The sequence below is a fragment of the Salminus brasiliensis genome, chromosome 2, assembly GCF_030463535.1.
Source record: "Salminus brasiliensis chromosome 2, fSalBra1.hap2, whole genome shotgun sequence".
Lineage (NCBI taxonomy): Eukaryota > Metazoa > Chordata > Actinopteri > Characiformes > Bryconidae > Salminus > Salminus brasiliensis.
The window spans coordinates 15,271,480-15,297,488 of NC_132879.1; the positions used below are offsets into that span (position 1 = coordinate 15,271,480).

At 38.7% G+C, this 26,009-nt stretch overlaps 2 protein-coding genes across 2 annotated transcripts in view; one reads left to right on the forward strand and one right to left on the reverse strand.

Moving 5' to 3' along the window:
- csf1ra (colony stimulating factor 1 receptor, a) overlaps positions 1–5,538 on the forward strand; it is a 20,974-nt gene extending 15,436 nt beyond the window's left edge. Inside the window, exons 18-21 of the mRNA XM_072668281.1 lie at positions 392–503; positions 1,279–1,378; positions 2,764–2,869; positions 3,735–5,538. Of these exons, the coding sequence (XP_072524382.1) occupies positions 392–503; positions 1,279–1,378; positions 2,764–2,869; positions 3,735–3,872 (456 nt within the window). The 3' untranslated portion in view covers positions 3,873–5,538. The remainder of the gene's footprint in view (positions 1–391; positions 504–1,278; positions 1,379–2,763; positions 2,870–3,734) is intronic.
- hmgxb3 (HMG box domain containing 3) lies at positions 5,531–26,009 on the reverse strand. The gene is made up of 21 exons (XM_072668280.1): positions 25,817–26,009; positions 23,844–23,999; positions 23,278–23,452; positions 21,675–22,202; positions 20,820–20,918; positions 19,968–20,099; positions 19,235–19,593; positions 18,297–18,400; positions 18,127–18,213; positions 16,988–17,076; positions 16,604–16,702; positions 16,353–16,499; positions 15,095–15,405; positions 14,076–14,206; positions 13,587–13,718; positions 13,201–13,385; positions 12,400–12,619; positions 11,284–11,417; positions 11,010–11,129; positions 9,846–10,055; positions 5,531–7,901 (listed from the first exon to the last, which is right to left on the reverse strand). Exons 2-21 carry the CDS (start codon positions 23,984–23,986, stop codon positions 7,368–7,370), a joined length of 3,939 nt encoding a protein of 1,312 aa, XP_072524381.1. The 5' UTR covers positions 23,987–23,999; positions 25,817–26,009; the 3' UTR covers positions 5,531–7,367.

The following is a 26,009-nucleotide window of genomic DNA, read 5'->3' on the forward strand; positions in this document are numbered from 1 at the left end:
CAAATAATTGAACATATAGTGTACAGATCATTCAATGGTTATAAACATAGAAACTTATGAGGCTAATATAATAGAAGTGTATATCACTCAAAAACTGTTTAGATGTCCTAAACGTCTATTCCTGTTTTTAGGCTACTTTAACCTTGTAGCTCAAAAGCAAAACTGGACACAACAAAACCTCTGAACACAAACAATGCTTTGCTTTAACCAGCTGTGTTTGGGACAAGGGGTAAATTGGGTTAATTGGGATTATTTGGTGAATTATTCCTTTTAAAACCCAGAACAGTGATTTTGTATATCAGAAAATGCAGCTGTTCATGAATCCCTTTCTCTCCCTGAGCTGGTCATGTGGCATGCTAACCAGCATAGTGACCTGTTTGTTTGATTGTAGGCTCGTTTGCCAGTGAAGTGGATGGCTCCAGAGAGCATCTTCGAATGTGTGTACACAGTACAAAGTGACGTCTGGTCTTATGGGATTCTGCTGTGGGAAATCTTCTCTCTGGGTAACACAGCACTACACCGAATGGAACAAGAATACAATATCATTACTGTTAAATACATTTGCCAGACAAATGGACCTTAAGAAACAATAGAAACAGTGCAAAATTATTGAAAGTTAAGAAGGTCATTTATTTCTCTTGTTAAATGACCATGAATATGGTCATTTAATATATGGCCATTTTGGATTTTTTTTAGACTGCAGAATTATTGTTGCATTGATTACTGCATTAACAGTGCAGGAAGCACACTCATATTAGAAATATGATAACTGGGGGGTGAAACAACACAGCATATTGTGTGAGAGCTAGTGTGTGCCTGGGGCTCTCGGTTAGCTCTTGGTTAGCTCTTGGTTAGCTCTTGGTTAGCATGTTAGATCAGGGTATTACAGAGCACAGACTTTGTTTACATTCACATTTATAGCATTTGGCTGAGGCTCTTATCCAGTGTGAATTACATTTGAATTAAATTACACAGGTAGATCAATGTAACATTGGGAGTTCTGCCCAAGGACTCTTCTTGATGTAGCATGGAACCCTAGCCTGTCATGGGAAAGGTGGCGTTGTTACCCACTACGCTACACCAGCCCTCTACTGCACCACTGCAGACTCTCAAAAGGCACTTTTTTTAAAGTGTTGAGTACTCTAACAAACTGTAAATGGGATATTTATGGGATATATTGAGATAATTCAGTATTCAGATAATTCAATTATCTACAGTATTAGTGCTTTTCAGCTGTTCTTAAGAGACTGACTGTTTTCTTTGTTTGTTGTTTTGCAGGAAAAAGCCCTTATCCAAATATCCTGGTGGACTCAAAGTTCTATAAGATGATAAAGTGTGGATATCAAATGTCCCGCCCTGACTTTGCCCCTCCAGAAATGTAAATGAACACATTTTAGTGCCTTATCATTCTTGAAAAAAGGGTTAAGTAGCCTCTGTTTAATGCTTTAGTTAAGTCAAAATGGATAGTTATGTGATGCTATTGTTTTTACCATTAATAGTAAAACTATATAGCAAAAATACTATTTTGCATGTAGCACAGCCTCTGAAAAGTTGAAACGAGGAAGCTAACTAGTGGCTTGTCTGTGATTTGTATGGATGGTGCCCGAGAATACAATGTTTGTTTCCCAGAATGAGTAAGTGAGGCATCAGCATGGCTGACTCATTGGAGCTCAGTGTCTCGGCGTCTCTGTTCTCTGTTCCTCTTTTATTCTCTGCCGCGTTGGCTGTTCGTTCTGCGTGTTAAACACATGATCCCAGAGTGAGGCATCCATTTTGCTCCCATTTCATGCCTCTCCTCTCCACTTCTCTCGGGCCTACCCATTACCCATGTTAAAGAGGCTTTTGTTTCAGTTCACTGACCTTTTTAAAGTTTGTCAATTTACAGATCAACTTAACAAGTCCAAACTCAGGGACTATGCTTGAATTTCTAGGCAGTTTGTTTCTATGCAGAAGTAGCTCTGCACTGTACTACAGTCTGAGCTCTCCTTATGGGAGTCTAGTATTATTTATAGTTATATAGCTAACAGGATCTTAACTTCTTCTACTTCCTTCAAAATGAGAAATTCTTTTTACGTTTACTGTATTTGTTTACATTCATTTGTTCTAATGTTATCTGAGGTTTTACAAGCAAAACACTAATTTCTGAGACAAATGGCTTACAAATATTGCGCTCAGATTAAAATTAGTCAACTAATTAGAATTATTTGTCAATAATAATCAGCATGTCCCTCGCTCTACTAAAAACACTGTAAATAGCGAGGTATGTGATGGATCTTGACAGTCCCAGATGTCATGAGTTCAGTAATGACATCTGTATTTGGCAGTGCTTGCGGAACTGAGTGGAGAAAGTGTGGTTTGTGCACCACACACAAAGAAAGAAATCAGTAGATGCCATATCAGCACATCTGTGTGATTATGTGGGCTTTTTAAGTTGTTGACATACAGTTAACTTGTTATGACTGGGTTTGAAAACTAAATAATAAAATACCACAGGCTTTATAAACTTATTAAAACATACATTGCATAAAATCAGGCTTGTCCGTTAGTAACAAAGTTAATGCTCACTGGGTTTATAAGTGGTAGAAATATTTAACACCTTATTTAATAAACTTGCAGTTTGTGTTTCTAGCTTTATTTTCTATCTACCTATATTTATATATAACTATATATAAAATTGTATGTATGATTCTGTATTTCTACTTGTTTTGTTTTCTTGGATGCTGGTGAAATAGTTGTAATTATTTCAATGCCTTCCACATTCAGGTACACCATCATGCAAATGTGTTGGAACCTCGAGCCCACAGAGAGGCCAACGTTCGGCAAGATTGGTCAGCTAATTGAAAGGCTGCTCGGAGACACACCTAAAGAGGTAAATAAAGAAAAATTTGAAATGCTCTTGTAGACTTTCTGCTGATCCTGTAAAAATCTTAAAATGACTTAAATGTACCCACAGGAATTGTATAATAAGATAAACATACAATTCAGTGCAAAACAAATATTTAAAAGGCTTTTAGGGCAGTAATTATATATATGTAAAATATGCAGCAAGTAGTGAATTTTTGTATGTAAGTTGCTTGCCCAACCATTCCTCGACCTCTCCATAAGAAAGTCTTGAATTAAGAAATCTGGAGCCAAAGCTGTTGGAAATATCAACTTCTCTTTTGAAAACAAGAAATTCTTGTTCCAAAAAAAAAAGTAGCTAGAATCTGGACATTAAATAATATATAATTTAATAATATAATAATAATTTACAAAGCAGGAGAGGTTTATAAGAAGCAACGTATTTTCAGGTAGCCATCTCGTCAGTTTATAATGTAACTAAGAAATTGCAGTTAACGGGAAAGGTCAATTTGTGGTCTGGAAGATCAAGAAAACTGCTTGTAGGATTGCAAATCAAAAGCCCCGTTTGACTACCAAAGACCTTAAAGATTATTTAGCAGAGTGGCAGATGAAGTTAGAAAATGCCAGCAATAAGCACCACGTTTTAATCATGTAAGAGTGCACACTTCCTTCTGAGATAAGTGGTTTTAGTTGCTTAGGTGCCCGACACTCAGCAAATAGTATACCAGATCTGATTGTGTGCGTTGTGTGTTGTGCAGTAGAATGTATATGTACCTTGAACTTGCAGCAACTCTGCCTTAAATATTTCAAGTTCAGTGACAGATTGCATGTACGACTGTAGTCAGAAAAGTGACAATCTGTCCCTGAGAGTTTCCCTCATGTCTTACCTTAAGTACCAGAATGTCCAGTCTGAAGTTCTGGATGAGCAACAGCTGGAGGCATGTGACCCTAACAAGGCCAATGAAGAGTCGTGCGACCAGGAAGAGGAGGAGCAGCCCTTGATGAAGGCCAACAACTATCAGTTCTGTTGAGGCCTACTGGAGATAACCCTCTTACTTTTGCCTGTATGATGTTTGAAACGTCCACTGACAGGTAATAAATCCAATGGCATATGATTACCTGCAGCTATGACTGGTGTGTTTCAGTGCCAGGGTCAAATTTCTATCAAATTTTGCTGCTTGTTCATCAACAAAATCAAAATTGTGGACAGTTAGAGCAAAGCAAAGCATGCAATTTGATCTTTTTTATGCAAGCTTTGTAAGACTTTTGAAATTGTTGACTTAGCTGGACAGAATTCTCATTAATGGCCGCTACTGTTTTGGTGGTCACGTTGTTAAAGGATTTGGAAATACTTTAAACCATGCTTCCTACTTTTTTTACCTTCAATTTCCTCTGAAACATTCTTAACCCCATCAAAAAAAAGCATTTTAGTTAGGGACCATAGAATTTCCGTGACGTACTTATGAAAATAGCAGTTCCCCCTTTGAACATATAGAAAATAGCCAATTTAGCAATTTTTAACTTCCTCTTCTTAAGCATACTTCTGTTTTCACAGTAGATAATCACTAAGAGTACCAAAGGACCTTGTGTGTATTTTTTCACTTGTGCATGTGAAAAACTGTGTCTTAATTGCTCACAGACAATTAGACGCCTTCATTTTTCTAAATGCAGTAAACATTATTTAACATCTTCATGTTTTATGAAAGCTTTCTCAGTAAGGGGCGAAAGTAAACTGAATTTTTTCTGAAAATGTTTTCCACCTTCTACCTTCCATCTTCTTGAAATCTCAGTCATTTACTGCATGTAATGCATTACTGTTCTTTTATAAACAGTTAATCGGTTTCATTTTGGTGTTTATTGTTTATTTACATGTATACAGTGTATTTGTCCATTTGATGTAGCATTGAGCTAACACTGCCATATGAAGTGCATGTCGGTTTCTCAAGATTTAGCCAAGAGAATGTGATTTTGCTCATGTTGCAAACTGTCATCTTCTCACAGTTAGTAGGATGTTGGTGTTGGGTGGTACATTTTTGTTGTTTTATGTAAATATCATTCAGTTCATTGTTTGGCTAGTTGCTGTTAAACCTATGTAGCACCTAAACTGCCACTAAAGCTCTGAAAGATAAATTCTGAGTCTGTTCTATATTTTTATGTTTCACTCAGAATTATCATAAGCTATGCAATAAAGCCATAGAAAAACATACACGGTTCAGTAAGTAGATCTGAAACGTCTTACATGTACATCTTATATAGTGCTTTAATGCACAGTGGAGGTTAGACCCATTCCATTGAAACCCTTTTTATCTCCTGACCATATTTACACTCTTATGGAATCACTTTAAATGAACATAGACTGATTTATCATTTTACCAGCATCATTTTATCCATGGACTCTTGGAAGAAATGGGAAATTAGGTTTTGTGGGTTGAATGTATGATGTTTTGATAGTGTGTTGTAATAATGTGCTGTTTCAGACTGTCCTGATTCATTTGTCATTTACAGCTCATTTTTATCATTTATTGTTTCTATGTTAATAGAGGCTTGTAATCAATCTGCAAATCAGTAGATCTGCCACAGTGCTCAAAAAGTTTGGAGGCAACATGTGATAAAGTAATGGGCCACAGGAAAAAACTGAGAGAATTGGAAAAAATAAATGTAGGGAAATAGTTGCAATAAAAGCTGTTCATTTTTTAATTAAGTGGTTTTCTTTAATTTTTCCAATCACAGTTAATCATAAACACACTTCTCATAAACACTAATACTTTATGTTCCTTGGTTACAAACACATTATTGTTAATCAGCAATAAATACAATCTTCTTGTACTATAAGTTAACCACTTCGCCACTGTGGGTCTTTTGGTACTGACGCATTTGACTTTTATCCTGTCACTTATAGTCTGTCTCACAGTGTCTGAGTTACTCTTCCCACTCTTTCCTGATTCCTCATTCTCGCTGAGGCCCCACCACAGTTCAGACCCACGCAACTGACCTACTCAAGCTCCGCCCACTGAGATGTTCTTTCACATCATGCATTGCGAGGCTAAAAAAGTTTTACCGAACATGGACAAAAATCTCATTCAGCTTCTCGGTGTACATTTTACGTAATCAAGGTACCTTCTACAGTGACATGAAAAAGCTGGTCAAAAATTCTGTTAAAATAAAGTTAAGCGAGTAGATCAAATGGGAGATGAAACAACCTCTCCAACTGTTAAGCAGGTTAATCATGCTTTGGGCTTGTGTTGCAGCAAGTGTCACAGGGAATTCAATGAATTCAATTAAATACCAGCAAATGCTGGAAACAAACATCACAGCATCTATAAAAGCTGAAGATGAAAAGAGGATGTTTTCTACGAGTTAATGATCCTAAACACACCTCAAAAATGCACAATAGACTGCCTTGCGAGGCACAAGCAGAAGGTATACATCCTTAACAACCTATGGACAGTCCTCAATTAAGGAGTGCAACAACACGGCTCTTTCCTTTTGCAGGAAAAATGGTTAAAATTCCTAACAAAGACTCTTAGCTGCTACAAAAAAAAAATACTGATCATGCAGGGTGCCCAAATGTTTTTGTTATTTGAAGATGGAAATAAAAAGGAAGCTTGAAACAATAAAAGCTTAAATATTAAAGAAATGTGTCATTTTTACCTTAACTGTGCACTTTGGATATCAGGTCATCTTCTACTCGCTTAACTATCCACAGTGACAGAAACTTTGGAGACCCAGATTTATGCATGCTACCACAACACAGTCCAGTTCGATAGAGTATTAACTTAAAAAGAAAAAAAAATGACTTGTAAAAACCGTGGTGCCATTTAGAGCAATGTGTTCAAATGTTCTTTAGAGCACTATGTACAAAAGTTTCTTCATCATAGAGAATACATTTTAACCCTACATATAAATGGTTCTTTGAGTTGTCATGATAATAAAGAACCCCTAAAGGATGTCTTTCTTTAAGCAGCGTAGCAATTTAAAGTGAAAAGTAAATAAAAGGAAATAAATTAGGTACACTTGCAGTAAAAAAAATGCTCAGATGTTTGGAAGTAATACACTGATGATTGGCACTCTGGTTGAGTGTGTTTGAAAGGATATATCTCTTTTACAGAAGAACCAGAAACCATTACTTAATGTGCAAGATACCTCACCACTCATCAAGTGATTGAGTAGGTTGAGGAGTGAGGAAGTTCAGGTGATGTCAAAAATAACAAAAATTGAGAACTTGTGGGATGGTGTTGCGAAAAGAAAAATCCAGCTACTGTAGGAGGTGTGTGGACAGCAGGCAAGAATGTGTGGGATAAATGGTAAAATACCATTATGAAAGCCAAGGAAGAACATACATTTCAGGAATTCTTTTTATATTTGAAACAGTGTTGTTGTGCTCTACAGTTTCTAATGGATTTGAAAAAAACTTTGCAGACATTCTGTAAAGCTTGTCCAACCTCGCAGCAGTAGTTGCAAAAGACATTTGTGAGCATAACATGGATACATGGCCCGTTTCCCAAGGTAACTGTGTTCCTAGTCCTTCATTCCAACACCATATCTTCCACAGCTACAGCGTCCATGTCTCGCTCTCCTTCCTCATCCCCCTGCTCCTCCTCAGTGTTGAGCTGTGCCACTCCCAGCCTGTACAGGGCATCCCGGATCATCACCACCTCGCCCTGCTGGCACACCTTCAGCACCTCTGCTATCTGCTGGCTCACAATGTCTCTGCTGCTCATGAAGTCCACCAGCCGGTTGTAGAGATAGTAGTGCGCCGGGTTATCAAACACGAGAGCTTTGCACCCACTGCCATCACTAGATCGACCCTTGTCTTCTCCTGAGCTGCTGGTTAGAGTTGAGACAAGACTAGCGTAAGGCTGCAGCTCCTTGCAGAGTGTGATGGCGTGGTGGGGATCTGGAGTAGAAAGGATTGCGGGGGGACTGGAATCGGCAGAATCATCAGGTCGCACAATCCAGCGGGACAGGGACTTAGTGACTGGGTGCAGACGGGGGTTAGAATCCACAGAGGAGAGATCCACACTGTACTGCTGATCCTGCAGCTCAGCGCAAGAGACATACTGAAAGAGAGAGAGACAGAGAGAGAGACAGAGACAGACAGAGACAGAGAGAGAGAGAGAGAGATTTTATTTTGATTTACAGATTATATTTTGATTTATAGCAGGATCAACCTGAATGGTACTTGCCACTAATCATGATCAGTGCAATTTATGGAACTGTATCGTTTGAAAGGTAATTTTTCCCCCAGATACAACACAATTACCAGAGGTCACAACAGGCCTTGCTCGCTCTGGTGAATAACTCACTCGTCCAAATTAGTCTCTGAAATGCTTGCAAGTAAGTTGAACAAATAAACATGTTTAAGTGAATTTACTTGATTTTAAACACTGTATGTTAGAACAACTCAAATACATCAGGTTAGAATAATAAGAGGTCTTAATACTTTAATATTTAAACTTTTGAGTTAACTTTACTCAAAATCTTAATTTGGGTAAATAACTTTTTAAAAATAAAAATGTATTACAAGAATACAAAATACCCAAATGTTTATATCAACCATCTTGCCAAAAATGGTATAATTCTTAAAATAGTAGACTCATAGTGTCATAGTGTAAGAACATAGAGACACATTTATTGGCATGGAAATAACTAAAGTATTAATGAAACTAACTTTTGGAAGAATAAACATGCCTGAAGTCCCTCCTCCCATTCTGGTATCCTCTAAATACCACCTCCACCTTGTTCACGTGTCTATGACAAAGTCTCCACAACCCTCCTCTACCCCAACTCCTTTCTTTATCTCATTCTCAACTCAGTATCTCATTTCTGGCTCCACATACATATCAGAGGGCGGACTGGCATCCCACCACCAATCAGAAGCCACCTGAACTCCAGATCTCTCCCCTATCCTAATGTTACGTCCAAATCATCATAAGGTAAAGGCATGGTCTGAACTAGAAAAATACACATAATAAACATACATCCGAGAAAAGGCAGCCTGGGAGGAACAACAACATACTGACAACGACTAAAGGGGAGGACATGCTCAATATTCAATTAGATTGTGCCAGGAGCCAATGAGAAAGATTTTACTTAATGAGATTGTATTGCACCAAGAAAACCCATCCGGTCACTGTATATTATTGAAAGAGCACAGCTGACTCAGTTACATGGACGTTTTGGGAAACATCAGCACGAGAACAATGTCGATCACCACCCAGTTGCCAACAGCAACAGAATCAACCTAATTATATGTAATAAGGTAATTAACACAAAGGTCTCATTTCAATGTAGAAATGATCACCTAACTCTAATATGTAACAGTAAAGTCATATGTAGGATATATTCAGTTTTACATACAACAGACTATTGTCATCACAATAAAGTGAAATGTGGGACACAGCAACATTTGCTGAGCTGTTTAGTGATGCTGCATTAGAGCCAATTTGAAAGATGAGGTGATGGCTTCATGTGTCTTAGCAGATAGCATCCTTCACCCTATTTCAAAATGATTGGCATGTGTCTTAGGTCAAGACCTTGACCACATGAACAACTGCAAAAATAGCACTGGTTTCATAGAATGAGTCAAAAAACACTGCATCTATCAAATCTGGTTCCAATTCAAAAAAGCAGGCCCTCTCATGATGTTCCTTTTTTGGCTTAAAAAAAACTCTAAAGTGATAATTCTTGAACAAAAAAAATACCACACCACTGGACATTGTTACATTTGAAAACAGAACTTCCTCTGTTCTTCTGTTATGGATTCCTAGCAGAAAACAGTAGAGGAAGTGAGAAGGGCTGATTTCTATTTAGGTACTACATTTACACAGATTTTTAGAAGAAAATTAAAGAGTTCAAGTCTCACTATTCTCTTTAAGTATCTGCAATTCAAAGTGCAGTCCTAGACACACACATACATACATACACACACACACACACACATCAGCCACAAAAAAAAATCTATTTGCTATAAATATGAAGGTTTCCTCAGAAAGAGTGCTGACCTCTGCTGCTGCTGTAGGATCAGAGAAGCAGCCTTGATTTCTGCCCCACATCTGAGATGCCAGCTCAGGGTAGAGCACATCCGCACACAGCGCCACTTTCTGGGCACAGTCAGTAACGTACACCGGTGGCCAGAAGCGAGAGGACACCAGCAGGTCCACATGGTCCCGGGCAGTCTCTCCGCGTACCAGATACTTTGAACCACACACCACCTGAAGCACAATTTAATTATGTTTATATTCAAAGTTGTATATTTAAACTTTCTAAAGTAACAGAATATCTGTATTAGTAAGAAAAAGAGGATATAATATATATACACAGTATATCTTCAAAAGTCTTCCACAAATTCCATTAATAAGCATAATGAGCGTATTAACAGCCAGTCAATATCGGTCAGTTTTACACACATGGTTACTGGTTTCCTTTTCTTTTGTATTTTCATTTGTATGATTCATTTATAACATTAAACACTGTTAGAAAAAATGCAGGTGCAGGTGCAGCATTACAAACTTCAAGAAACAGGGCAATATTAGCTAAAATCTGACATTTCAGTGGCTCAACTGCTCTTCCGGAATCTCAGTAAAATTTCCATGACACAAGTTTCTCATTTTGTTGGTGTCTTTGACTGGAAAACTTTCTAAATGTTTCAACATTTCCAAGCTTTCTTGATTTTTAAGGACACATGGGAACCTTGAAAACTATACATAATATAATCCACCATGGATCTGTGAAAATTAATTATGCAATATTACTTTTTAAAAGTATGACAAAATAGCTACAGAATATCATCAGTCATTTGCTAAATGGTATGTGTTCATTGGTAACTTTCATGTTTTCCTTCATATTAGCCATTTTAATGGGTTGACTGGATTAATAATTCAAATAATTATGTATTAACAGACTTGGGCTAGCACTGGAAACATTATGGCAATGTTACATAAAATTAAAAGTTATTACTAGTCCTACTAGATATCTGTTTTCACATAGATATCAATATAAAACAAATAAAAGATGTAGTAATGAGGTTTAGATCTACCTGGATTAGCATTATGGATTAATATGTAATAATGATTTATGAGGGTTAAAGGACAGGGAAATCAGTAAAACAGAATCAAAGTAACACTGTTTAAATGTTTCATTCAGAAGCAGGTAGAGCAGGACTTTACCTGGTGAGGGCAGACTTTGCTGAGTTTTCCTGCAGTCAGGTGCTGGGGAGGTTGGGGTGCTGTTGAAAGGCCATTTTGAACTTGTGTATAAAGCAAACACAGAGACACCAGCAACTCATCCTGGCAATAGAGAAAAATATGCCACCACTATATTTCATGTACAACGGGTAAACAACTAGTATCATTAGCAGAAAAGGCTGCTTTCACACAGGAAATGGAGTTGATGTATCTGTGAGACATGTGAAAAGTGTGTATGTGTGTGTTTGTGTTGTACCTTGCTACTGTCTGGAGCTGAAGGGGTTCCACACTGCTCCAGTATGTATCGCAGCTCCTCCTCAGTGTGTTGGTCCATTTCGTCTGGCCTCAGCTGACCATCATGGACCAATCGCACCAAAACTGACGGGTCTCCTGAACACAGTGAACACACATACGACTTAGTATCATTCATGTCCAGAAGTATCCAGACAGCATAGCTACTTTAAGGTGCATTTTCTGTGACTGCTGTCTTTCTATCATTCTAAAAAATATGCTCTATTACATACTACATGCCATATGTTCAATCACATACTTCAACCAAGAGATAAATAAATGTAATATTTATATTTTTTTATATTAATATTTTAGAAAATAGTAATAAATGTACAACCATTGGGCAGGTGAACATTTTTTTATGTACACTATATGGACAAATGTTTTGGGACACACCTCTTAATCATTGAATTCAGGCGTTTTATTTAGTCCCATTGCCATAGGTGCATGAAATTAAGCCATGCAGTCTGCCCTTGTACAAATTAGTGAAAGAATGAGTCATTCTAAAGAGCTCAATAAATTCCAGGGTGGTGCTATAACAGGATGCCAATGTTGCAACAAGACAGTTCCTAAAATTTCCACCATCAAATGTGAGTGGTATTATTAAAAAAGTGGAAGCATTTAGGAACCACAGAAACTTAGCCATGAAGTGGCAGAATGTAAAGTTGGCAGAATGTAACAGTTACAGAGCAGGGTCGTCGTGTGCTGAGATGCGTAGTGCATAAAAGTGCTGTTAGAGCTGCAAAGGGGGAACAACTTCATATGAATGCTTATGCATTTAGAATGGCTAATGTGATAAAATATTCTGTAGATGTAAACTGTAGGCACCCAAATTTTTTGTTCATTTAGTGCATTTTAGTTTGTAATATGTCCAAATTGGTAGATATTCATTTTCTTTGGTTGACAGATTGAAAATTCTGTTCTAAACCAGTTGCCAACAAACTCAAATGTAATGAAATGGAAGTAGTTCATTGCGTTCATTGTCGATTTCACACGGGAACACACAGTCCCACACAGTTAGCAGAAATCTAAGCAGCCCAGTAAGGAAGCTTCTGTGCAGTGATCAGGTGCTGGCCTTCACCTGCGTGTGGTGGGCTGGTGGTGATCTTGTCCTTCTCAGTGTTGATGACCACAGAACTCCTCATCAGTGGAGGAAAAAAGGGGGCTATGATGGAGGCGTCAAAGCGTGTGATGGAGACACTGGAGGGGAAAGCAGCCTGCTCCAGAGCCTCACTCTCCATTGCTAGCCAAAATTCTTCCACTTGAACCTCCTCTGAGGTCTGAAACTCAGGCCATGTGAACTTGAGAGAGAGAGAGAGAGAGAGAGAGAGAGAGAGAGAGAGAGAAGAATATCAACAAATGTGTTTGTTTCTGTAGTTTATTTCTACAGGTTTGCACTGGAGTTACAAGACTAACAAGTAAGGGAACGTTTTTACAGAGGAATGGAACGTTTTTACAGAGGAATTGTTCATATATCATGTAGCGTTAATCAACATGCTTTGAAACATTTTATGGACCATTAAAAATAGCCAAAAAAAATTGAATATGACAACAAAAGGAAAAACAAATACTATATAATAATAATAATTGCTTATAATAATTATTAATTCTTATTACAGGAATAATGAAAGTAATTAACTGGAGAGGTTTCAGTTAAAAATAGTACCCTATTCTCTTGCAGTGTTTTGCCTTTGCCTGCTTATATGGTGTCTGACACTGCGTACGTTACTGTACAACAATCAGGCAACAAGATGGTTGTTTTCAATACTTTTGTCCATTTGGCCAAATATGTCTTCTCTGCCTGGCTCTCTTACTTGAGGTTTTCTGCGTGATTTATTTTCTAGGAACAGGATGAAGTGAAAGTAATGCATCTTATTTTTACCTCCACATTTTTGAGCTGTAGGACGTTGTTGGTGTTACGCTGGGTAATTTCCAGTTTAGGAGCAATGCCGCATACGCCACAGATCATGTCGTTGTAGTCCCGCACGGTCAGACATTCAAATGCCCAGTAGCCACTACACAACAGCTCCTGTAGATGAGTCTGCACCTCTGGACCCAACACACAACCTGGAGCAGGGAGAAGAGAGGAACAGATGGGGAAAAGCACAACACAGAAGGACAGAGTAATGCAATTTAAAATGCATGATCCTGATCCCCTCATTACAAAGGTGAACACCCAAGAACCAAGACTATGTGATGTGGTCAGATGAGTCATCCACTGAAGCTGTAATTTGTCACCTCTCTGCATCTATCTGAATGCATTGGTACCTGGTGGAGTGTGTGTACTGTGGAGAATGTCCATGGCTGCAAGTGCGGGGTCTTGAACCAGTTTAATTTGGGCTCGGATCTTGAAGAACAGATCCAAGCTCACCAGCAGCTGGTTCCCCACATTAAATAAACCTAAACACATCAATACAAATACAGCACAGTCAGTCATGGCAATGGACATGATAGATTCTGCTTGTTTTTGCCTTCTGGATAAAAGAGGATGGGGGGTTAGTATACACATTTGCAAGTTGATAGAAGAGGTACTATCTGTGTTATCTGGTACAGAACAGTATTAGAACAATAAAGTATTCTAAAATAAATTCAGCAAAGAAAAATGGAATTAAGTCAATGTCTTTTACTCTCATTGAAGATCAATAATATTTGTGTGTTGACTAAAGGTGAGTATATGTAATCTAGTTTATGTGTGTGTGTGTGTGTGTGTGTGTGTGTGTGTGTGTGTGTGTGTTGGTGTGTCTATGCAGTAGGTACCTGGGTGCAGGTCAGTAAAGCTGTGGATGGCCAGGCACTGCAGCTTCGGACACACCTTGAGCTGCAGAGAGACCGGCTGCAGCACAGACTCAGTAAGTAACCAGCACTGCTGCTGTCCCGCTACTGAACAACTGCAACACAGTTAAACATTAACAAGCACAGTAAGCAACACTTCTAACTTGTAGAGGTTCTGGGACAGAAACACTTTAGGATATGATGAGTGTTATGCTTTTTTGCACAAGCCTACATTTCAGTACAGATTCACAATAAACTTCATTTTGATAGTCAAAGTCTAACAGGCAAAACTGAAGAAATAAACTCAGTTTCTCAGCCAACTCAATCCTCAAAAAGTGGATTTTTTTTTATGTATGTGTATTTTATGTCTTCATATCTGTATAATTTTTCATATTTTTCCATTCAATTAAACTTTTTCTTGTCATAATACTAAAACAGTACAGTGAAACACTGTTAGGCTAAATCTCCAGTGCAGAATAGGTAGGGCATATAATAGTGCAAGGTCAATAGACAAAACACGAAACAGGGTGTATAGACAATAACAAACTTATAATAACATTATTATTATGATTTTATTGTTATTATTATTAGTAGTAGTATTATTATTACCACAACATTTTTATGTCTGTGTATTTCTTGTGTCTATTTATTCTTCTCTTTATCTATTTTTTATATATCTTGCCTTTTATTGTTGTCTAAGCATTTCACTGCTAGTTGCGCCATGTTTGACTATGTCAGTGACAAATAATTTGATCAATTTGATTTGATCAATCTAATAATAATAATAATAATAATAATAATTTCAGATTATTCAACTTATTTTTTCTTTATTAAAAGAAGAAGACACCAGATGGCACTCTACACACTACAGTAAATCTAAAGATCGGAAGTGCATCTGAAACCTTAAAAACAAATACCTGATCCATTCAAAATGCCTGGATTGCCCCCTGATCCCGACTCACTGGATTGGATCGGGACATCCCTAGTGAGAACAGAGTTCTTACCCTTCTTCTCCTCTATAGAGCGGGTAGCTGCACATGCTGCAGTGAGTGGCCGCAGGCTCGTAGAAGCTTGGCCAACCGTTCTGCAGGAACGCCAAATCTTGCTCTCTCTCTCCATCCCCTTCTCCCTGTGCGTGGTTAAGGCTGTGGATGAGACCGAAGATGTCCTGCAGCTCTGCCTCGTTCTCAGGGTACTGCAGGGTATGTTTGAGCAGGGCCACAGTGGACTGACGCTGAAGCTCCCTCTGGGCCAGGGTTAAGGGCTGCGATGACTCCAGCAGCCCCGTGGAGCGACTTGTCAGCTCTGGTGACAACTGCACAGCAAATACAAGACAGTAAGGGGTGAGAGAGGGCTTCATATTTTTTCCATCAGCAGTTGCTGCTAGTCCTGTTGGTTATTAATTTAATTGCTGGATTAAATTGTTTCTGCATGGCATGACAGAACTGTAACAATTGGAATCCACAGCTCATGGCTCTCCTCACATTCTTCACTGGAGGCAGGACATAAATGAATGCGTTGATGCTTTTAAAAAAACACTGGATGCTGGAAAACATCTAAGCTCAGAACTCTTGAATTAAATCTTTAAAATTAATTAAATTAATGGCAACGAAATGTGCAAATTTGTGGCATTTAACAAATCAGGCTTTAAGGCGGTTAATACTGATATATATATATATATATATATATATATATATATATATATATATATATATATATATATATATATATACATATACATACACACACACACACACACACACACACATACCAATCAGCCATAGCATTAACACTATCTCCTTGTTTCTACACAAACTGTCCATTTTATCAGCTCCATTTACCTTATGGGAGCACTTTGTAGTTCTATAGTCCATCAGTTTCTCTGCATACTTTGTTAGCCTCCTTTCACCCTACTCTTGAATGGTCAGGCCCCGCAGAACCACCACAGAGCAGGCATTATTTGGGTGGTGGGTCATTCTCAGCACTGCAGTGACACTGACATGGTGGTGGCGTGTTAGTGTGTGATGCGCTGGTACAGCTGTACAGTGGATCAGACATGTATGGAATTCTTCTTTATGAAAGCAAACCAGCGATAATGAACCCACCCCCCAAACAAGCCGAGAAGAGGTCCTGGGTACAAACTTGTGTATTTGGGACAAGTGTGAAAATGTCCCCCCAAAAAATTAGGTTTTCCAGAATTTCCAGGACATGCTGTGATTGACAGCAGGCTGAGAAACTCACACTCACACATCTCACACTTACCGGCACTTTGGATTTCTTGGGCGTTTTGGTGGTGAGTTCGCAGCCACAGCTTGGACAGTACTGGGGCTTGTGTCTGTTCTTATAGATGTAATCACAAGAAGGATTTTTACATCTACCCCTACCACGTGCTGTAGACAAGCCGAGAGCCTACAAAAACAAACAGAAGACATGAACAAATTGCATTGCACATAAAACATAGTGTCATGTTGTCAGATAGGTTATCAAGTCCTTGACCCAAGCATAGCACTAACCAGTGAAGTGCCAGAATTTTGTTTGAAAGGCACCATGGACAGAATCTTTACTCCGTTGTCTGTCACTATGCACTGGTTGCTGTTAATTGTAGTAGGTTTCTAGAACACAGGAGTAAAGAGTTACCAGACAGATTTTTCAAAAAGGTATGTGCATTTCCATATGTACCATCCAGTATATCAGACTGTCTCAATGAATGATCATTTTGTCCCTTTCTTTGCATCCAACGCAAAAGCAGATCCTACACAGATCCTAGTGCTGCTTCCCTGGAAGTTCAATTAGAAGTAAAAATCTCTAAAACGTGGCTTCCATTAAAGCTAAACTATCCTAAAGGTTTTAAAGGCACATGAGGTTTCAGTGTTACAGGAAGATTACGCTTCTCTCACCTGATCTAAGGCACTGGGAGCCACAGTGTGACCCAGCTGCTTCAGGGTGTTTGGTTTCAGGCCCAAAATCCTTTCATTTGGGGGCTTAACTGAGAAAACAAAGAATGTATGCAATTTTAAATATACTTATACTAAAATTTGACTGATTATTAACATGAAAAAGTGACAAGTCTAGAAAGCAAACCACTGTAACAGGCTTCTTCACCTTAGTGATTATAGAATGAAGCTTCTGATGCACTCACACTCAAATTTAAAAGCTTAGACCAACAGGAATTCCATGCAGGTTTAAGATGATTTTATGCTGGCCTGCTGCTGTTGTGGTGCTGACAGTAGATGGTTGACCAGCATACTATTGTTACAAATAAAACATAAACTGGTTTATGCTGGTCTGGAGATGGCTGACCTGCATACCAGTGTAAAAAACACAACATATGCTGGTTTGTGCTGGCCTGGTCCAGCAGTGGTGTTGGTTGACCAGCATGCCAGTGCTGAAACTAATTTTTTGCCAGTGATCAGCATGTAAACGGCAGTTTCTAGTGACCAGACTACAAGAGTTCAAAGCACAGTTTTCGGTTGTGATAAGCTATACTGGTCTACCCTGTTCTGGATTGTAGCTGGGAGGGGCCTTTGGAAGAGTTTGCATGTTCTGGATGTAGGAATTCACCGATACATCTTTTTCTGTTGTGATACAGATACCGATACATGAACTTTGCTATCGGCCAATACCCGAGACCAATCCGATACCATTGTTGAATTAATAAACCATATACCTGACCATATACCTGAGAGAGACTTAAGGCATCAGGACTGATGTTATCATTGCTTTACTAAATTTGTAAAAAAAAAAAAAAACTATAACAAATGAACACAAATATAAATAAAATTAATAACTGGGCTGGACCTCGGCACAGCGTTGTCTACGCCCAGACTAGAATACCAGTGGTGCGAGAATTGGGTTCCTTAAATGGATCTGTCCTTTGGATCAGACTAATTATCCGATACCCGATCCAGCTAATTTTGTTAGTATCAGGACCGATATCCGATCCCAGTATCGGATCTGTGCATCCCTAACTGGACGTAATATGCATTCAAAAGAGATTATTGATTTTTTGAGATATTTTGGAAAGCTGTTCCGTTACCTGCTCTGCTGTTGATTTTTGTGTCACTTCTTATCTTACTTGGTTGCACTGCTATCCACTGAACAACAGCTGGCTGAGATGGAACACCTGTTAAAGATACAGCAAAACACTTCAATCTTAATTCAGTCCCATTTGATCTCCCAACTTTGTGAGGTATGCTGAGATCTTACTTGAGGTAGAAGGGGCAGGGAGAATGGCTCTAATCCGGCGTTTCTGACCACTACTGCTGCTCTTGTCTTTACTAATTACCCGAACACGGCCACCACTTAACCCACTAAAGACAAACACATTGCCACAGGGTCAAAGCAAATCAGAGATATAACGCAGAAGACACAGTAACAGTCATTAACGTATGCATTTATACACTATATGGACGAAAGTATTGAGACACCTGCATTTACACATCGGTGTCAAGCCACAGGTGCAACTTAAAGTAGCTGAATGCATTCATTAGAAGTGGTGTCCATATTAGTGTTCAAAAGTTTGGAATCGCAATCGAAAGGCATGGAATCATTGATTTCAATATATTTTTTAAATGTTGCAGAAAAAGGAATTAAATTATTAGGAATTATATTATTATTATTATACTGTCCAACAGATTTCAGGTTATAAGCAGAATGCTGCTCACACATTTGCGAATCCTTCAGTAAGATGCTAACAGGAAACCCAAAAAACTTACTCTTAGACAAATTACTCAGAATAAACAATTATAAGGCATGAAACTATTTAATAAAACATTTTTTTTACCTAATACAGTCTACACTGTATTACTAAAAGTTAAAACAATAGAAATTATTAATATGACAAATGATTCCACATTTTTGAACACTAATTTCACTCACTTTTTATTGCATTGTATAGTATGGTAAGATATCATGGACGGTAATTTCAGCAGAAGCTGCTTCCTTTACATGTAATGAGCCATCCGGCTCCCTGTTTTTTTTTTTCTTTCTTTATACTAAACACAAGGAGAAAATGCACTGAAAGTAATATATTCAATAATCTGACAGTCTGATAAAGATTAGGCTAAAAAAAACACTGGAGTACTCCTTTAAAATTACCACTGATTCCAAAGCAAGCTTGTTCCATTTACGGTGACTTTACTCACATGACACCCGTTGATTCAGCACCCTGAAAACCATCTGACAGTTTAATAAGAGTGCCATCTGCTGGTTGATAAGCTGCAACCGCACCAGTCTTTTCTCTCTTGCGGCGCCCGCCCTTTGCGGTGCTTGCTCCGGGCTCTCCACTTCCGGAAGAACTGTTGTCCTGCGCTTTAGTGGCCACTATTGCTTTAGTGGTGTTGTTCTCTTGAGCCTCTCTTTGTCTTGTGGGCACGTTACATAACCGGACAGTGCCCTGGGGTGCCACTTCAGTGGACAAGGCAATAGAACTCGAACCATCACCCTGAACCTTCTGCTGTTTACGTGAAGATGGGGTAGAACCAGGTTCTGCTCCTTTGGCTGCCTGCAATATACATACATCAGTCAGCCATGCTGAAAACATTACCATTACTGAAATCCTTCCCCCCACTTAGTCAATGCTCTGGTCAACAATTATACCTTAGAATATGCAGATTACACCATGCAATTACAAAAGCATGGTGTAATTTTATTTTAAGTTCAGAGGCAAATCTGTCAATAGAGAATTCTCAAAGGCTAAACGTAAATCTTATTCACTGAATAACTTCATAATTCAATAAGTAACCACAAAATTACATTTATATAATATAGTAAAATCAGTCTATACCAAGTCTGAAAAAGGTACTCAACAGAACAACAGTTCTCATACTGACACAAGTGACTAAGACAAAAGTGTAAAGAGAAAGCTGTTTGACTTACAGGTGGCACCCACTTGCCACCCAGGTGCTGTCCACATTCAGGACACTGAGGCGGTTTATGGCGAGTCACGTATGTGAATGAGCATCCAGGAGTGCTGCAGCTGCCTCTGCCTCTCCTAGTGTACTTTATGGACTAAGAACAAAGTGTTATAATTGTTAGGCTGTCAATAGTTCAGTTTCCACAGATACACTATATGGACAAAAGTACATAATCACTGAATTCAGGTGTTTTTTATTCAGTCCCATTGCCACATATGTATAAAATCAAGCACCTAGCCATGCAGTCTGCCTTTACACACATTTGTAAAAGAACGGGTCATTGTAAAGAGTTCACTGAAGAGGTACTGTTGCAACAAGACAGTTCCTGAAATTTAGTCCCTTCTATATAGTCCACGTTTAGTTTAGTTTAGTTCAGTGGTATTACTGAAAAGTGGAATTGTTTAGGAAAACAGCAACAAATGTGTGGGTGCCCCAGTACATGAAAAAATCTGCAAAAACCTTATATCTCCAAAATGGGAATTTTGCAGAAAGAAAAGACCTTTCATTGGAAATCAATATGAAGTCGTTTTGGAGTAGTTCTATTGATCCATTCCTCACGAACTGCCTATTCAAAATACATCAAAAAGTGAAAAACTGCCAAAATGGAGAGATAAGGTTTTTGACTAATAGCAACATTATGAAGCCATGCACAATCTAAATAGAAATGAATACTAACACAGCACTACATTTACATTTATGGCATTTAGCAGACGCTCTTATCCAGAGCGACTTACACAGCCTGTGTAACTACATGCATCATCAGGAATGAACATAGGATTCTGATATTATTTAGGACTATATAAATATTACTGACCAGTTTGAAGGAGGGCTTAGAATCTGGTTTGGCACGGTTTATCATAGGGAGCATCATAATTGGACTGGCTGCAGGAAAGACTTTGTTTTCTACCAGTTCCTAAACAAAACAAAAGGTCAAGCATATCAACTACTGCATATACGCTACCTGAAATACAACCATGATTCATGTATAGATCTAAAGTTCCTATACAATAAACTTGTGTTCACAAAGTGCATTTAAGTAACAGTTAAATGCAACATTTTCTCAGATTAATCAAGGACTCATTAGACACACAGTATTATGCAAATGTTTAGCCATTTGTAAAAATGTCTTATTTCAATTATTTTAAAAGTATTGATGTTAATTAAATCATATCCAAAGCTCTCCTCTTGGAAGCCTAGTATAATTTAGTTATCCATCAGCTGGTTTGGTGCTTAACGATGTTAGATTAGGTGAGCTGGTTATGGAATTGAATAAATCCAGTCACTGGCTGGGGACGTCCAGGAGAAACCTGGAACCAAGCTTTGTTCTTCTAACTAGCTCACAAGCTCTCAACTACTTTATTCTAAATAGGTCATTTTTTATACTTTTTACTGCATTTATGTTTACTTAAGCATCTGTTCTCATGCAATTTGATCTCATGTACTTTTACAATCAAAAATACTTTTTATTTCAGAAATAAAAGGTTTTAACTAATGTGTTTATGTGCCTAGAACTTTTGCACAGTTCTGTATATTTATAATGCATAATTATATTTTTCTATGAATAGCATTCTTTAACCATTTCTAAAAAAATAAATAAATAACATCCGCAGCATTTGTGCAGTAGATATAGCATTTAGATAACTGCCTGACAGGTACTGCTTTAACTTACATGATTGGGTATGATAGCAACCAGGTGAGCTGTATCCACTTTGACCTGTGGCATCACAGCACCACCCTCAAGTCCCTCCTCCACTGCCATACCAACACCACCATAATCCTCGCCTACTGCCCGGCCTTCATCTTCCTTCATCAGTAGGGTGGTGCCATGGCGACCATCCTGTGCCAAAGCCAGAGATCTTCCAGCTGAGGAAGTGGAATACTGTGACAAAATTCCATGGAGCGCTGCAGATTTTCCCAAGGATGCAGCTTTGTCTTCTGACAGAGCTTCTATGGCAATACACTGTTCTACAAGCTCCACTTCGCTTCCCAGAGTCAAGGGGGACACCAGGGGTTCCTGAGCAGAGGTTTGTGGGGTTTCCTCGCCTAGAGCGTCAACCCCACCTTCCATACACAGTTCCACAGAACCCCCTTGCCTCTCCTCACCCACTGAACCCTTTGGGAGAAGAATGTAATTGGTCCTTGGGAGAATTTTGCGAAAGCCTGGGACATCCGGAGAAGACGCTGCTGACTGTGTCATCTATTCAAAGGGAGCAAACACAGAGCAGATTAAGAAGGTTCAAATCATACTACATTATATTTATATATACAGTGTACAGTGCCAGGCCAACCCCCTTAAAATCATTAGATTTGTCTGGAATTAAGATATTATTTGAAGGCAGATGTTGAACTATTCAGGTACTTGGTGGAACCACCTTTGCTGCTATAACAGCTTAAGGACAACTGGAGTACAATTCTACAAGCTTTTCTTGCTGTTTGGGAGGTATTGTCATCATTTGACCTTACAGAACTGCTTCAGGCTATTCAGGTTGGCTGTACGATGCTTGTGGACCACACTTTCTAGTAGAGCTTAGTAAATCCTGGATTGGATTTGGGACCTGAACTTTGACGTGTTCATTGTAGACCACTCTCTGTTGTTTGGCCTTGTGCTTGGGATCACTGTCCTGCTGAAATGTATCACGACAGCATGTTCCTACCACCCCTATCCTTTACTGTTGGTTTGGGGTTTGTTGGGGAATTGGCAGTGCTATTTCTGCACCATAGAAAGAGCTTTGAATTTTGGCCAGTAATCTCTATATTTGTGACACCTGACCATAACATGTCTGATGCTGACAAACTTGCTTTCCATGATTGTACGTGTTTTCTCCCTCCCATTCAAGCCATAATGTTGAATGGTAGGCCTTTACTTCAGCCACTGAACTCTATAGCTCCTTCAAAGTGATTGTTGGCCTATCTATGGCTTCCCTCACAACTCCCTTCTCACTCTTGAGTGTTGATGGACAGCATCCACAGTGCTTGGGTTGTATGATGCAGCTTTCATTTCCGCACACTGAAACTGTTTTCACTGGGAGATCCAAACACTTAAATATTATTTTCTAGCCTTTCCTAACGTGCTCATGTCTATACGTTGTCTCTAATTTTTTAAGAGTGCTCTTTCGTATTCAGTTTTATTTATTTCTTGTCAAACTGACAAGCAGATCTGGAAAACAATTCTGGGAATCCTCTTATATTCATTTACATAAAAGAAGTTAGAATGTCTTATTATTCTCCTATAAAGTTACTGTTTCAGAGACACACAGTTTGCCATGATTTACCGGGTCCACTCCCTCTTTCTCCATCTTAGCCCTCTCCAGGTAATAGCCTTTATCAGCCACGTTGAGCCTCTTCCAGCTGTCACTGATACGCTTGTTGATCTCAGACTGGGGCATGTCTGGATGTTCATGCTGTAGACTCTGATGCACATCAAAGTAGTACAGCAGGTAGGCAGACCTGCAGGGGACAGGTAGGCCATTCATATAACATAAAACTTGCCCATTACCTCAAATACAGATTAGACAAGATATGTCACTAACAAGTAAAAACAGCTTAGCTCACACTAATCCAATCAGAATAATGCTAACAATCAGCCTAAATCAATGCATACCTGTGTTTACTTGTTTAGAAAAATCCAATAGATGTACATGTGATGTTTTTGCCTCCATTTAGCACAGTGCTAACTGTTAAGACATTCAACTTTTTGTTAACAATATAAACCTTGTTGCTCCAGCAGAAAAACAAAAGAAGCAAACTTCAGACATTCTCCAATCAATTCCTTCAACAATAACAGGTGTTTCCTTGTCCATAAAGTATCACTCAGGCAAAGCTAATCCCCTTGTGTTACCTGGGTTTTTTGGGTTTATCTGCATGCTCTCCACTCCCTTTACTTCTCTTCTTCTTCTTAGATGATGGGAGGTCCACTAGGGTGTAACAGCTCTCAACCTCCTCTATCACCTTCACTTCTGTCTCCTCATATATGGCATCCATTACTGGAATGGTTCTATACAAAAACAAGAAAGAAACACTAGAGATATGCGCAACACAGTCTTTGCAACACTGTCATGGGTAATCTGTTTCTGAGGTGACAGTAAAGTCACTGTCAAGAACAGTGATGTAGCTCACGGTCCTGGACCCCACATGTTCTGTACAGACCTAAAACAACTGGCCAAGTCACTTGCAGAAAGCAGAAAATCATCAAGGGGGCATCTCAAGAGTACATTTCCTACATTTTAAATATGATTTTATTTTCTTGAGTTCAACATTTATGCAGCTTTATATTTCAAATAGAGCCATAATTCATTTCAACAATATCGTAACCTCTATTTAGCCCTTATGGTTAAACTGGCTGTTTCTGGTACTGTATCTTCAAGTATGATATATGTAAATAGGCTCTGTTCTGATTGGCCTTCCTGACATTTTAGCATTCGGAGTAAAAAAAAAAAAAAAAACACACTCCTGAAAGCTGCACTGTGGATGGGCGGGGCTAAATTGTGGAAGGCTAATTAGGTGGGGATATGTAAATGAGATGGTTCTTGTTACAGCAGAGAAACTGTGAACAAGCTTTTTATGCAGCTTGGTTCCATATATAGATATTATAGATGGAGTGAACAGTACATGTTTTAACTTTATCCATATTTCCATATTACTTTAAACTTCTTTATTTCAATAAATATAGAGAAATTCAGTTGTTCATGATATGTGGATATGTATATCTTATATCTTATAAGATTATTTAATTTATTTCAAAACATTTAGTTGATTAAAGTGTGAAAGTGTGTTTATCTAGACATAAACGTTTGATAAACAAGCATGTGGGCATATCTGAAATATTTAAAAACAGATAAATGATCTGCATTTGTGTTCAAACAAGCAAACAAGAAAAATTAGTTGTTAAATAAAGCATGTCTAGGGATTAGATTAATAATGTTAGGAAGTGTGCTTGTTTAATTTAGACCTTTCACTCACTTAGCTATTCAATGTAACATATATTTTGACCAGGGATGACAAAAACCACACTTTGAGTACAAAAGTACTTATTGAAGATTTTACAGCCTCTGGAGTGGTGGTTCACTATTGTACTGCACAGTGAGCAAAGGGCATTTGCAAGCTGTGATACTTGCTCATGAGGGAGTTACTAAATACTGACAATACAGGGTACCCAAACATTTGCTTTGTGTCTCTAACTTTTTCTCTTTTTTTTATTTTATTTTATTTATTTTTTTTATTTTTTGGGGGGGGGGTTGAAAATACAAAGAAAATCTCTATTGGAGATCAATTCACTTTCTATTCACTTAACAATTAACAGCAACAGCTAGTTTGACATGGGGTGTCCAAATGTGTCCATGTCACAGTATATAGCTATTCGCTGCAATGTGCTTTTCACATCTGTCCACTCTGAACAGCTGTGTTTACATCTCAGTAACTGAGTTATGCAGAATTAGAATCGTCAGGACCGAAAGTATCGATTCTGCTTCTGTATCAGTATCGATCCGCCCACCCCCAATATTACTGACACAAACCGGACAACAAGAACCACCAACAGCTCATAACCCTCATACTGACAGGCTGCCATATCAGCTTCAGCAGCTCTCCCCAAAAACAGTCAGCGCTACGTCCATTATCGGAACACACAAGGATCGCATGATTTCTAGATCGCAGGCTTTCAGGTTGTCCGCTATGTCGGACTGGTCTGTGTGCACACTGCATGTCCACAGACATCTCCCACCCGCAGCAGAAATGTGGATTAGTGCTGAGTCTCCATACTGAAGAGCGGCTCCGCCAGTTGGCCAATGAGCGCGTGCCTTGTTGCAACCTTACCTCTATCGCCGTACGGATCCTTCCCAAACCTCTCAGATCACATATTAAACGTTTCATCTTCGGCCTCCTGTTGCATGGCGAAAAGATCTGCCCGCTGAAACGGTATATTTCACATCCAGAAAGACGCTTTTACAGATGTTTCCTCCCTTCTGTTTCCACTAGAAATGGCGCACTGTTGCTAAGGTTGGTAGCC